Here is a 15,015-nt window from a genome sequence, read left to right on the forward strand (position 1 = left end):
CTCGTCCCTGCCTCCCTAACCTGTTCTTCCTCCCACCTATCCCCTCCTCCCACCTCAAGCCGCACCTCCATCTCCTACCGACCAACCTCATCCCGCCCCCTTGACCTGTCCGTCCTCCCTGGACTGACCTATCCCCTTCCTAACTCCCTACCTACACTCACCTTTCCTGGCCCCATCCCCGCCTCTTCGACCTGTTTGTTTCCTCTCCACCTATCCTCTCCTCTATCCCTCTTCTATCCGCCTCCCACTCTCTCCCTATTTATTTCAAAACCCCCTTCCCCTCCCCCTTTTCTGATGAAGGGTCTAGGCCCGAAACGTCAGCCTCTCTGCTCCTATGATGCTGTTTGGCCTGCTGTGTTCATCCAGCCCTGGATTTAATGTTAGATGGTACAGCTGTTATCACAACACTAGTACTGTGCCTCCCACTGGAGTACAAATGGCTCAAGGCACGCTTTACAAAGTGAAGCTTACAGATGCTCTGCTCCTGCATATTGAATGTTGTGAATTATAGCAAAGTCTGAAGGCAATTCATAGGCATATAGTTAGAGATGGGACAACCTAAGATTTTAAGGATGGCCTTGAATGCAGGTGGAAACGAGGATAGCCTTCTGGAGTTGAAGTTTACGAGGCTGAAGCCATGGCTGTTGGTTTCAGGGTTAAGAGAGATGGTGAAACACCCAAAGGCCAGACTGCTGGAGCATAGAACTTTCCTTGAGTGAGGTAGGGCTGGAGGAGATTGAAAGTATTCTGGGCTGAGGCCATGAAATATTGTAAGCACGGGAGACAATTTTTAACTTAATTAGTGGGGAAAGTTATGGATACAACCAGATGGGCAAAGGTTGCATCTTACTGTGCTGGTCAATTTAGCAAGGCATTGGAGAATGTTCTTGATCAGTCTTGCCAGAGAGGTTAGGGAAATTTGAGATGGCCACTATCACAATGTCCAAGTCATTCGTTTTGAGTTTTGATTAAGGCTGTCGTCTTGCTGTGTAGATGTGGAAAGCTGATTGGAGGGATTCAAGTATGGAGTTGAGGAAAAGATTAAGTTTTTAAAACTGTACTTGGATGGAAAGCTGAGTTCTTATTAATTCCTTTATATTTTACTGGGGACACAGTTATTTTAAAAGAAAAGCAAACAAAATATGAACTACTTGATAGAAAAAATGGAAATTTTGTTTTGATCTTCTGTCAAAGTCTGAAGGCTTTGGTCTCATCTATAAAGCTTTTATGTTTTTAAAACAAAATTGCATAGGATTTTTTACATGTTTATTTTTCAGCTAGCCAACAAAAACCTTACTGCAACCTTGTTTGGATTGATTTTTTTTTTCTGTTGTTGTGGAAAATCTGTAATACTGGTCATGTGGATTTTTTAAATACATGAAAAAGCATTAATTTCAGAAACAAACCTTTCCATGAAAAACAGAGTGCATTTGTATTTTAGTATAGTCGAATGGTGACAGAAGCTGTGGATATTTGCTTTTGCAAGGACATGAAAACAAAATTTACACAGCATCGCTCACTCAGAGACCTGTAAACCAAGTTTGTTGTGCTCTCAATTCTATAATCAGCAAAGTGGGATCTGGCAAGCTGATTATCTGATCTGCGCTATGTCTGGGATTCCCTTCTGGGAGGACAGCCTTTCAAAGTTTATTTTGTAGCCTCTGAACATAAGAACTGCTGGGATCTAAAAAGATCACAGTCCATCTAGTTCACTTTCTACCAGCCTGCTTATTGCATCCTTAAATAAACAGGCCAAGACTTGCCCTTCATTAACCTATTTTGCTATCTTCTATGATTTTATTAATTTTCAAGTGCACCATGGCATTTTTAATAACTTTACCCAGTATGAACATTCTCTGGTATGTAGGTTCTTGAGTTGCTCACAACATCATTTGTGTAACAATAGGATAAAAACGTCTGCCTTTCTTCAGTCCCATGTATTGAATCATTTCTGCAAGAGTTATGCTGGAGTGCTCTGTTTTCTCTCTCACTGCTGGACTATCCTTGGGCAATCCTGCTTTTTGTACAGTTGACAAGGTTTGATTACATTAGGTTTGCACAACTGCTGAGCAACCTCACCTGTAGAAATGCAAATACTGTCATAGCTTGCCTCTGTGGCATCCCATAATTCCCTTTCCAATCAACCAAGTTGATGTTTTTCTTGATTAGAAAGAGGCAAAAAAAATCTATTAGAGTAATAGAGTAAAACAGCATAGAAACACACGCTTCAGTCCAACTCGTCCATGCTGACCAGGTTTCCTAAGCTGAACTAGTCCCATTTGCCTGCATTTGGCCAATATCTCTCTCAACCTTTCCTATCCATGTACCTGCCCAAATATCTTTTCAATGTTTTAATTGTACCCACATCTACCACTTTCTCTAGCAGGTGTTTCCATATATGCACCACTCTCTGCATGAGAAAGTTGCCCGTCAGGCCGCTTTTAAATTTTTCCCCCTCATCCCAAACCTATGCCTTCTGTTTTGGATTCTCCTATCCTAGGAAAAAGACATTGGCTATTTAACTTATCTATGCCCCTCATGACTTTATAAACCTGTATAAGGTCAGCACTTGGCCTCCTATGCTCCAGTGAAACAAGTCCCCACCTAGCAAGCCTCTTCTTATAGCTCAAACCTTCCAATCTTGGTAACAGCCTTGTAAATCATTTTTTGCATCCTTCCCATATAATAACACCCGTCCTATAGCGTGGCAACCAGAATTGTAAGCACTACTCCAAATGTAGCCTCAGCAATGTCTTGTATATCCATAACATGATGTCCCAACTCCTGTACTCAGTCCTCTGATCGATGAAGGCAAGCATGCCAGATGTTGTCTTCACCACCCTGTCTACCAGGGATGGTACTTCCAAGGAACCATGTTCCTGCACCCCAGATCTGTCTGTTCGACAACACTCCACAGTGCACATTTTGGAAAAGCTAATGTTCTTCATATAAGCACAAATTTTGCTGTTAGGGCCCTGGTTGAGTTAACTACTAAATGGTCCTGGCCGGAACTGACTGATGTGTTTGGGAATGTCTCTCATTTCAGGAACTGGGGAGAATTTCCATTTGACTTAAGAGGTTAAATCTATTAATATGGTAAAATCACGTGCCATCTATGGCAGAAAGGAGCTTGATGGACTGTGCAATACTTTCTCATTTTATAGTTTATCGCAGATTTTCTTTTCATCTTTCAAGATGACATAGTTAAACTTTGAGCATCAACATAATTTAAAATTAATACTTGCATCCAGTTTGTTTTATTCACTTAACTGATGTGTTGTGTAAACAAGTATACATTAGAGACGGTATGAGTCAGTATTTATACCATTTGTTACACTGTTTCATAACTTATCCTACTGCTTTTGAGACATCTGGTTAACCAACTTGATACAACATACGAATGTATCCTTTTATTACTCTGGTGCCAGAAATGGAAATTTTGTACACTTTTCACTGTACTCGTGTATCCCTGTACTTGAGTACCTGTGACAATAAAACCTAATTGTAATTCTTATTTTATATATTGTCTGTCTGTTCAAAGCATCTACGGTTCTGGTCATTTTTCCCCATCTTGTGACTAATTAATGACTTGTGCGGAGCCAAAAGTGGAACAGAGTCCCACTTGCCACCTTGATGAATGGAATCAAAAATTCATTTCACTGTTAGAAACTCCATGTTGGGAATGCATAGTTGCTTGAACAAAGGAAATTGTGAACCTTTTGTCAGATTGATTTTCAGTTTGCCATGTGCTTTTCATTCCTAGCTAGAATGAGCACGCTGCTAAATTAAATCAGAGCTGTGGGTATAAAAGGCTTTGAAGCTAAACTAGCTATTAACATGCAAGTCTTTTAGAGAGCTTTATCTGATGTGACTTTTAAAACATTTTTCTTGGAAATTGAAATGCTTCAGGGAGAACGTGATTTGATGTTATTTCCAGGAGACACTTCATTATGGGAAACACCAACTACTTTGTACAATCTAATTTTCATTATGTTTGTAGCATCTCCTCTGCCTAATAGCATAAGATCTTCTCAGTTCGGTTTACTTGGAATAGGAGGAATGCTATCTGTATGTTCAATTTTCTTTTTCCCATATGTATAACTTTCTTCTGCTATATAGCTCTGAGAACTGTGTTCCTCCAACCATTTAGGCCTAAGCTCTGGAATTCCTTTTCTATAAGATTTTTCTTAAATCCACCTCTGTCATCTGTCCTAATGTCTCCTCGTTTGACTCCCTGTCAAGTTTTGATGGATTGGGCCCCAGTGAACCACCTTGAAATGTTTTACTGCATTAAGGAAGTGAACAACAGATGGATGTGGTAAAACTTTTTTTTTAAAAAAAGTGAAACTTTCCTCCTCCCTAGAGGTGGTGATAAGAGGGACGGTTTCTCTCTGGAGCTGACTTGCTTCCTCACCAATTATATGTTGGACAAAAATGTTCATTGGGTTTTTTTTTAATCAAATTGTTCAGTCATGCTATAAAGCACCTCCAGGACAGGGTGTCCTGAACCTAGATCTTCTGGACTATAGGCCCCTTTTGCCATTGGCACTGCTTTGATTCTCCAGCAATTAAGGCCCTTAAGTGGTCATTTAAGGGCCTCTGCTCGCAACCACTGCAAAGACCCGCCATGGTGGGAGTAGAACTGTGGATCTGTGGTTGATGGATGGGAATGAGGGAGTGAGAGCCTCCTACATGTTGAAAGGTATGAGGCTGGACTTTTCCTTTTATGCTGTATGAATCTGAGTAAGATCCTAATTTTTTTGGACCTAAAGCTTTTCATTTGCTCACAAAATAAGAGGCTGTACTGCCATTGTCTGTTTGATTGCGTTGTCACATCTTAGAAAGTGATGCTGTTTATCACTTCATAGTCTTTCAGCACACTTGGGGAGTATTGCCCTTCACGCGATTATGTAATCTGTGACTTTTTTTAATGGTGCCTTTGGTCTTTCTTGGGCAATGGCTAATTACCATTGCCAAGGATATTTTTCCCACAAACAGCCCCTGCAAATTCAAATTCACCCGTAACGTATGAAAACACTGTGGTTAGCATCCCTACATCTGAACCAGAAGCTCTGACTTTGAGTTTCACTTCAGGACTTGATGACCAAAAGAAGGGTGTGTTCATAATATGGCCAAACAGGTTGACTGTCAACCTGTAAATCCTCTATTATGTCCCAGGCAGTAAGAGTGGGGAATCTCCTTGTTGGCCATGCTGGCTATAAGTTCTGGTTGAGTTTAGTGACCTGTACCAGGACAAACATGCTACTTGGCCTGTCTCTCTCACCTCTGGACATGGGACATTGTCTAAGTCTGTATGAAATCAATTACTATTTAATTTACTGTTACATAATGCACGTGAGGATCCAATCAACATACAATTAATTAAAGGTGGGTTGTGTTCATTCATTGGTCTTGATTACTTCCAACAAAAGTATTTATATACCAGAATTGACACCTTGTGTATGAGAGGGTAATATTTGTCCACCAGTGAAGTTATACGGGCAATCACGCTTCTGGCCTGTGAGAACTTGCTAGCACATTGTGCTGAAGCAAAAAAGTTTTTACATTTAATGAGTATTGGTCAAAAACAGTATTCTGATTAGTTTGTAAGTTTAGTGTTTGTTCCTCATTTTCTCTGTTCTGTCATGAGTGATTACATTTCTACTCATGATCACTTTCAAAATTCCTACAGCTCTGACACATGCTGCTTCCAAGAGTCTGCAAAAGACATTTATTACAACTGCATTTTCCCTTTCTTGCTTATGCCAATTTTAAGCTGCTGTTTCCTTCCTCCTGATGATCCATTCTATCTTCAATGTCAAACCATTACAGGAATCTAAATCATTATCTGTAGCAGATTAAATGTCTAAAGAGGTGGTCCTTTATACATTTGAATAGTTTGTGATTACTGTAGCGTTTTCATGGCCTGATGAGTAGAATTTTCTATTCTATACTCATGCCAAGTTAGCACTAAAAGTGTTGATTGTAGAAATTTCAGCCCCCTTTCCCCCTAGGCTCTGTGCAGTGCTTCCCATGAGACGTGACTTAAATTTTGAACTTAAGGGAACAGACAGAGATAACCGCATTTTCTCTGGATAGTGTTCTCACTGTACCACCCAAAGAATAAAATTTACCACAATTTTAATCTGTGATCTGCAGCTATCTGCCATTTGGTATGATTCGTTAATTCTGGAACTTTTAAAGAGTTTTTACTGCATATCAACATGGCTCATGTTGCAGATTAGCTTAGTTGTTAATGCCCACTATTGTGTCAGAAAGGCGTAGCTGCAAGCTGACACGGCAGATTTAAGAGCATAAGCTCAGCTGAAGGAGTGCTGCGTTGTTGGACATATCCTTTCCAATCAGACATCTATTTCCATGACACTATTTGAAGAATGGGAAGTTCTCCCATTAACTGAATGCCATTCCTTTCTCAAATAAGGTAACAAACTAAGAACAAATGATATGTTCATTCATTTCATGTACTGTTAAAATGTGTTTTAGTTGCTTGCTGCATTTATCTAAGTAGCAATGGCTGTATCTGAAATGTACAGAACCAAAGTCATTTTGAACTCAAAATGTTGCCCCTGTTTCTGTCTCCACAGATGCTATCAGACTTATTTTTAAATTTACTCATAGAATGAGAGTGTCACTGGCCGGGCCAGTGTTTTATTGCTAATCTCGAGTTTCCCTTGAAAAAGTAATGAACTGCTGCAGTCTGCGTGCTATAGGTAGTCCACGATGCCATTAAGGAGGGAGTTCCAGGATTTTGACCCAATGACACTGAAGGAGCAGCATTGTATTTCCAAGTCAGGATGATGACTTGCTTGGAGGGAAGTATGTAGGTGATGGTGGTGTTCCACTTATCTGCTGCCCTTGGCCTTCTATATGGAAGTGCTTGTGGGTTTGGAAGGTGCTGTTTAAGGAGCTTTGGTGAATTTCTGAAGTGCATCTTGTAGATGGGAAACACTGCTGCTACTCAGTGTTGAGGGTGGAAGGAGTGAATGTTTTTTAATGTGGTACCATTGAAGCAGGCTGCTTTGGCCTGAATGATGTCAAGCTTCTTGAGTGTTGTTGGAGCTGCATCCATCCAGGCAAGTGTGGAGAGTATTCCGTCACACTCCTGACATGTGCCATGTAGATGGTGAACAGGTTTTGGGGAGTCAGGATATGAGTTACTCGCTGCTGGACACCTAATGTCTGACCTGTAGCTGTTGTTTTTATACGAGTCCAGTTCAGTTTCTCGTCAGTGGTAACCTTCAGGATGTTAATTGTGGGGGATTCAGTGATGGTAACACCATAAAATGTCAGGGAATGATAGTTGAATTCCCTTTGTTGCAGTCACTGCCTTAATTTTATATAGCATAGTGTTACTTTCCACTTGCCAGCCCAAGCATGGGTATTGTGCAGGTCCTACAGCATTTGGACATGGGCTGCTTCAGTTGCTGAGATTCTCCAGCACTTGATTTTTATTTCTTGATTTACACTGTTCAGAAACAAAGCTGTGATGTATTATTTCTGAACTTGGATTCAAAAGTGGAGGAAAATTAGATTGTAGTCTTGAGTCGTTGTAAAAAGGTCATTTTCACAAAAGGTCAGAAAGTAATTCTGAGCAGTGAACTAAAGACAGCTTTTCCAAGAAAGCGTGCGACTTAAGGTAAATGACTCAGTCAGCTTACTGGGGAGTTAATTGCTGAATGTTTACAAGGTTTTATGATACAGAAGCAGATGATCATGGGCCACTAGTAGGCTGAGTTGAGAAAAGGAGGACATATCCTAAAAGAAGTGTGTTTTCTTTGTTTGTGGAAGTCTCCAGGCGGAGTGTGTTGGAAAGAAGAATCCAGGCCATCAGAAGTAAGTCTTAAGTGCTTCAGCGATCCAAAGAAACTGGCTGGAAAAGAGTAATTTGAGTAAGAAATTAAGGCACTCAGCTAGGAGTGATATTTCACTGGGATTGAGTGACTGTAAAGGATTTTTTTATTATTTATTCATGGGATGTGAGCATTGCAGACTGAACTAGCATTTATTGCCCAGAAGACAGTTAAAATTAAACCACATTGCTGAGAGTCTGTGGTCACATAAATCAGACAAGGTAAGAATGACAGATTTCACTCCCTGAGAGACGTTGGTGAACCAGGTGGGTTTTAATGATAATTGATAGTGGTCATATGTTTGCTGCTAGCTTGAATTTGGTACCAGATTTTTATGGAATTCAAATTTTGTCATCTGCCATGGTGTGATTCAAGCCTATGTCCCTGGAACTTTAGTGTTCTGAATCACTGGTCCAGCAACATTACCACGATGCCACCACATCCTCCTATATGGTTGGAAAAGGGTTGAATTTGCTTATATTAAAGGCTTTCTAAATTGTACCATAATCTACATTTTTTCTTTATTTTTGCGTAAAAAAAACTTGTGTTCTTGTGTTAAAAGAACATTGGCTGTCCCATGTAAATATGTTCACTGACTGACCACCCAGTAACCAAACTGCAAAAATACAACTTATGATCCGTCAAGCCATGTTTCACTCTGGGATCTAGCTTGACCACTATTAGCAAAGGCTGGGGTCATGACAGTGAGATATTTGAAGAGAAATATAAAAATAAAAGATCATTTTTAAAATTTTAAGGAGAACAATTTATGAATCTCTGTGATGTAATAATTAAGTTCTTTACTTTCAACAGAACTGGTGATGCGACGTACAAAGATTATTCTTATGCAGAATCCTCGTACCAGAGTCACCACTAAATACAGAACAGAATCCAGACCAACTGGACGGCAAGTGATACAATGTTGTTCCACATAAGTTTTCGGAGTTGGAGACTTTGACTTCATTGGCACAAACTGTGTGATCTGTAGGTTTCTGGAGGAGGGGGAATTCGCTTTACCTTTTGCTTAAAATCTATGCGACGGAATTATATACCTTAGCAGAGCACTGGAATATGGTAAAAGGGAAAGGCAGCATTTTACCTTGAACATCTTCAGTGTGCAGTGTGAGCCGCTGTTAATTTTGTGTTACCTTGTGCTTTCTCCCCCTTTTCTATATTGCAACAGCAGTGTGTGCTTATTTGTTGCAGTCCTGATCCAGAGGACCTGCTGTGATATGGGACTGAAATTAGGTGTAAAGCAATTGCAACTCTGTCGTCCCTTCTACACCTTGCATGAATTAATTGTTGTGCTTTCCTACTGTTTGGCACTCGAGTGGGTTTGGGCAGAGGTAAGTATAATTGCTTGGAGACTGAGCTCTGCAGAAATTAATTAAATTCAAACTAAATATGACCTTGGCTTATGATTTTGTACAAAGTGAGACTGAATGGAGACTGATCGCACATCTAACTAATTATGTGGAAGTCCCGTTCATGTATGATTATGCAGAGTAGTTTTACACATAATAGCTGTGTTGAAGAGGTCACTTGTTCATAATATCCAATTTAAAACCAAAGGTAATTTACAATACCTGTCGTTCTAAGTAACAGTCTCAATTTAGGATGAAGATAGTAGGATAATCGCAGGACGTCATCCTTTTAAAAAGTCTAACAACATTGTTATTGGAAAGAAGAATCCTAGTATGCAGGGACAGATGTCACACTAAGCCCCATTAAAGCATTTGCTTTCAAAGTGGTCAGTCTAAACATAACTAGAAGTGTTTTATCAATGCAGCTAGCTTATTGCACTGTTAAGGTATTGCATGGGCAAAATCATAAACCATAGAACCGATACCTTCCATTAGAGGAGAATTGTGGCCATCTTGAATAAGGAGCTGGTTGATTGAATAAAGGAAACTTACGTTAAAGGTAGGGAGTTATTAGGGGTAAATAATTAGTCTTATCACTGCAGTGGTGAGAATGATATGATTTCACGTTGTTGATTTGTACCACCATTTCGGTATTTTGTGAGCAATGCAGCTGTTTGTTCGAATTCTCTCAGGTGGCTGCAATTTTTGATCACTCCAATTCACAAGACTGAATGTCAAACTGGTGTGGACGAGTTTAACGTCTCCCCAGAAAATCAGGTTTCCCATAAGCTTCATACTCTGATTCATCAGTACTGTCTGCTGTGCCCCGGTCTTCCTTCTGTTTCCATGCTCATGCATATATTTTTATCACTGAAAATGAGTTTGTTGCACTGGTTAAGGAACTATTCTTCATTTGAGGTGAGGAGGAAGGAAAGCACACGGTTTTCTTTGTTCCTGTGTAGTGACCTGGCTTTAGACTGTATCACCAAAGCTGTGACGACCAATTGGCACCAGAAGAATACAGTATATCGCAACAGAAAAATACTGAATGGCATGTCTTACATTTCAATTAACCAACTCGTTCAGCTCCTGAGTACTAAATCCTATTGCAGATACATTTTTTTTTAAATAATGGGATTGTGCAGCCACTAAAATGATATGGATGACTAGTTTTATATATTTTGATGTCTGAATTGAAAAGTGGATTAAATAATGTAAGCAACACTTTCTCAAACTTCGTAATATCTGTTCAGAATCTGGTTGTACCAAAGAGATTGAGTACAGTTGTTTCCCTGGAGCAGATTGTGGCAATGTGCAATGAAGATTAGCCACGTATTTGTGATGGATTACTCAGTGATTCCTTAATTTACAGTTACACCTTTATAAGCAGTTACAAAACTACAATATCCCTTTTTAAAGCTCATCCCCACATAAGCTATTATTATTTCCTTTTTCCTGATTCACCTAATTTCTAGTTGCCTTTTTTAACTAGTGCAACTAGTTGGTGCTTGTTTTATAAGGTAACTTACTTATGACAATTAATAAGGAAAGTAAAGGTCAGTTTTTGCACGCTCTTCACATTATCACTGCAAATGGTGAGATGCTGTGATAGAGCTCCTGCATTCACACCACTGAAATGACACCAAAAAAATTGTAATGATATCACCTCATAATCCAGGTTTAAGTCTCCTCTTAGCTGCAGTCTGCATTTAACTTTATTTCCCTTGTTTTATCATGAGAGCAGTCTATTTTAAAACAAAAGATAGTTACCTCAACATGTGCTAAGAAAAGGGAGAAATGTTCAGGTCTTAGATTTCAAACAAAGCAGCTGCACAATAGAGGCACAATGGAAACTAGTTTTAAGGATAGGCAATCTACAAAGAGTACTGGTGATTGTCACCAAGCTGTGAACAACTGGGAATATTTGCTAAGGTCCCTTCACACCCAGTTTGTTCACTCTGATTGATTGGACATTTTCCGTGGTAGAGCTGTTTGCTGTGCTATTCGCTACATGAGATTTCTAGTCACTGCTGAATGCAGAGTGGGAGGCATTACTTAGTAGTGACAAGGATTCAGTCAGATCCTTGCTGTGGTAATTTCAGTCCAGAATATTTGTTTTGTATCGTTTATACATAAATATTAGACAATATTTTGATGACAGTTCAAACATTAAAATGGGAAAATGGCACATATTGTGTGAGGAATATCCAGAGTACTTCAGTTTGCCTTTCATATGTAAAACTCTTTCCCTAGTGATATCTATTTCACTGCTGTGAGCCATAAAAGGGAGGCAGTTTATCTTTGACATTTTATCTTTGACAAGTATAGTTAGTGAGGAATGTGTAAAATACTCAATAGAAAATAGAAACAAAAAGAAAACCTGTAAATGCTGGAAGTCAAATTAAAACAAAAGGTTTTGGAAATGTCCAAATGGATTGATTATCTGAGGAAGTGAAGTTGACATTTCAGTGGGGCTATTAATCAGCAACAGGAAAGTATATCGAGTACCTATTGTACACAAAATTTTGCCGAGATTTTTGATTTGAGTTATTGTATTTTCATGTGATAGCATTGCACATCAAAACTGTTATTTGTCACAAGTTTTTTTTTCCCTTGATATTCAGGTTCTTAAACATATCCTTTGTGTGTTTTCGGTTATGATAAATCCTATTTTACTTTTCCAAATAAAGATCTTTTGTATTTATAAATATACTGTTAAGGATATTTAAGCAGGCAAATTCAGGGGCTGGATTTGAAATTATTATAGGTATCCAATTGCTGGACTTCTCTCGCTGTTAAAGATTTTTTAAATTCAGTATTAAAATATCATTTTAACTAATAATTTTATCTGAAAACAATCTTTGTCCAAAGATTCTGACTTTCCATGATTTTTAACAACGTAATGCCACAATATTGTAAGATTACTGATGGTTATTTTAAACATACTCTCAAGAGCCTATCATTAATACAATCGCATGTTATGAAATTGAAGAATTTACAATATACCTCCTCTGTGGATTCTTAAATATTAATTTCCCCAAGTCTCAGCCTCTTTTCTTTTGTGAATGGCAGGTGAAATGTTTGATTTTCATCGTAATACGTTCAGTTGTTTTTCAACTCCAGAATTAACATCAAGGAAGATTGAAAAAAATGTTTGAGCGTCTGAAAATCTGCACTGTTGCAAAACTAAACTGGTTTAGAACTGTAATGATCTTATTTGTTTATGTTCAATTTTTGAGGGAGGATATATGGAAAAGAAATCCAAAATGCCTTTTATTTCTGTGAAAATATTATGCTATTAAAAGTGTATTAATTTTTTTTTGTTTTTCTTGCCTTCTCTGACTGTTCATAAATTCGCTGAAGATTGTTTTGCTTCAGAAACTAATTTGAACAAATATGATTTGGAAGAATACATTTACAGATGATGATTCTGAACATGTGGAGATCTGTGACTTCATTCTGAAGAGTCAAGTGGAGTAACTGATGCAGTGAACTTTTTAGCGCATGAATTGTTTGTGTTTCAATGTTGTGGCCTTAAATTTTTTTTTAAATGTACTGGCATTGAACACTTGTTAATATTTCATTTGATGATCTGCAATAAATGGATTTTGTTAAACTTCAGTCTGACGAGGTGTGTTGCTTATATTTTTCCTGTGAAGAATTGAATATTTATTGTAATTTTCCCACTTGTAACGTGCTATTTTGCTCTTCATAGATACAAACATCTTTGCAAATTAGGGAAGGGTACATGTAATGTACATAATGTAGTAAGAGTTTTGCACCTGTTTGTAAAAGTAAAATATCTAGCCCGTTATCAACTGGTTGCTAAAATGTACATTTAATTTTTAAGAAAAATGTGGACAAGTGTTGAAGTTTTGCTATCTTTTGAGGAAAGTATGTTGACTATTACTAAAAAATTATATGTCTGTGTCCTTTTGTGTAAAAGGAATATGAATGCACATTTTAAAGATATTCTGTTTGACTAACTTTAATTTATTAGCATATTTAAAGGCTAAAATTGAGTTCTAAGCTCCCTTATTTTACAAAGTACAGTGCAACTAGCATGAGAATTCTGAATATAAAATTGTTTGTTTTTTAACCATTTGGATTAGGGCCACAGTGTTACCTATCTGAAGATAGTCTTCCCACTTTTTAAAGCTATATGTTCAGCTGAAGTGTCCCATTCAATATTGTTTTCAGAGATGAAAAAAATTTTTTAGGTTAAGTGCAAGAAATGGTATTAATCTCCTTTGAGGAATTTTTTTATTCAGTCATGGGATGTGGGTGTCACTGTTGGGCTGGTATTTATTGCCAGTCCCTAGTTGCTCCTGAGAAAGTGGTGACTAGTTGTCCTTTTCAACCACTGCAGCCCATGTACCCCAGGTAGACCCACTGTGCTGGAAGGGAGGGAGTTCCAGGATTTTGATCTGGTGAACTTGGACAAATTCTGAAGCCAGGATTGTGATGACCTAATTCAGCCACGAGCAGTGATTATGAACTTGTTCATGGTTCTAACTTTCATTATGCTCAATTTATGGGGAATGTTTGGATTAATGTTTGGATTAAATAAGACACTCTCTAAGCAGTTCTGCTAAGTGTTAGCAAAATGAATGCTTTGAAAGAAAGATAAACAGAAGGGTTTCAAGAGGAAGAATACTTTTTAAAAATATTCATCGTGGTACATGGATGAAGAAAATGATGTTCATTCTCATAGTTTTACCTCAAATCTGTATCTGTCTTTCCTGAAATTTCATATTTGTATCCTTCTAATCATGTTTGTCCCTGCCAGACAACTGAAACAGCCTTTTTTGAAGTCATAAATGGCATCTTCCTGAAACTCCAATTTGTGTCTCTGTTACTTCTGGACTTGACTATTCCAATGCAGTTCTAGCTGGCCTCCAATCTTCCACCCTACATGCATGCCCAAGTTTCTGCCTTTATTCTCCCTCTGATCAAGTCCAATAAATTCCTAAATATTTGTATTCTTACTGAATTTCTTTGATTGGTGGCATGACATTGCCTCAATTTTTGTTTATTCCATCTAATATTCCTGATTTGAATGTGTGCTCAATACTAAATCTTTATTGGGGCATGTTTCTCTGCAGATTTCATTGTTGCAGAGGCTGTCTTAGTTGTACAAAAAGCTGTTTGCATCGTGGGTGTTTTCTGACAGGATAATTTCCTCACTTTTTTTTCCACAACACTGTCTTATTCACTCAATTGGAAGCTGCTCATTTGATTGAGGGGGAGATGATGCTCCAAGATCTGGTATGAACAAACAATTTAAAAAGAAGTAACTTTTATGTTGTGGCTTCAAGTAATTGTAATAGAGCTGTGGATTCCTCCATTAACCTCTATCACATCTATAGCTCGTAAGTAATATCTAAGGACATTTTTTAAAATGGCCAATCTATATCGTATTGTTTTTAGTTAACATGTTACACTTCAAAGAAATCCTATTGTGAATGCAGTTCCTTTCAAACATTTCTTTAAAACAGTTTGTGTGGAGTTGGGCACTTGCAGTTTGCTCTCAGGTTCTAATTAAAAATCTCATTTAGTCAATCAGAAGAATACTGCTTGATTCCAGAGAGAGAATCGTGATATGGGAATAGAAACTTATTTTGAATATCCAATAAGTCATACACTCCCTGGTTGGTTCTAATAGATGCAAAGAAAATCGCCCTCTTTGATTGTAGTGATAATGTGCTTTAGTGTTAACTTTTCCAAGAACATTTGTAATGCACCCCATAGGCATATTATTAATTTACCACTAGGTTATC

At 38.1% G+C, this 15,015-nt stretch overlaps 1 protein-coding gene across 4 annotated transcripts in view; it reads left to right on the forward strand.

Moving 5' to 3' along the window:
- Positions 1-12,856, forward strand: part of lysmd2 (LysM, putative peptidoglycan-binding, domain containing 2) — a 47,986-nt gene extending 35,130 nt beyond the window's left edge. The window contains exons 3-4 of one of the 4 annotated variants that reach the window (XR_007265433.1): positions 8,685-9,217; positions 12,599-12,856. Coding sequence is in view for 2 of the 4 variants with exons in the window: in XM_048616056.1 (XP_048472013.1) it covers positions 8,685-8,748 (64 nt within the window). In the remaining 2 variants the exon portion in view is untranslated. Of the gene's footprint in view, positions 1-8,684 lie in introns of all 4 variants that reach the window. The other 3 variants (XR_007265432.1, XM_048616056.1, XM_048616055.1) reach the window with 3 other exon arrangements.
- The last annotated feature ends 2,159 nt before the right edge of the window (positions 12,857-15,015 follow it).

Source organism: Rhincodon typus, chromosome 33, assembly GCF_021869965.1.
Source record: "Rhincodon typus isolate 14 chromosome 33, sRhiTyp1.1, whole genome shotgun sequence".
NCBI lineage: Eukaryota > Metazoa > Chordata > Chondrichthyes > Orectolobiformes > Rhincodontidae > Rhincodon > Rhincodon typus.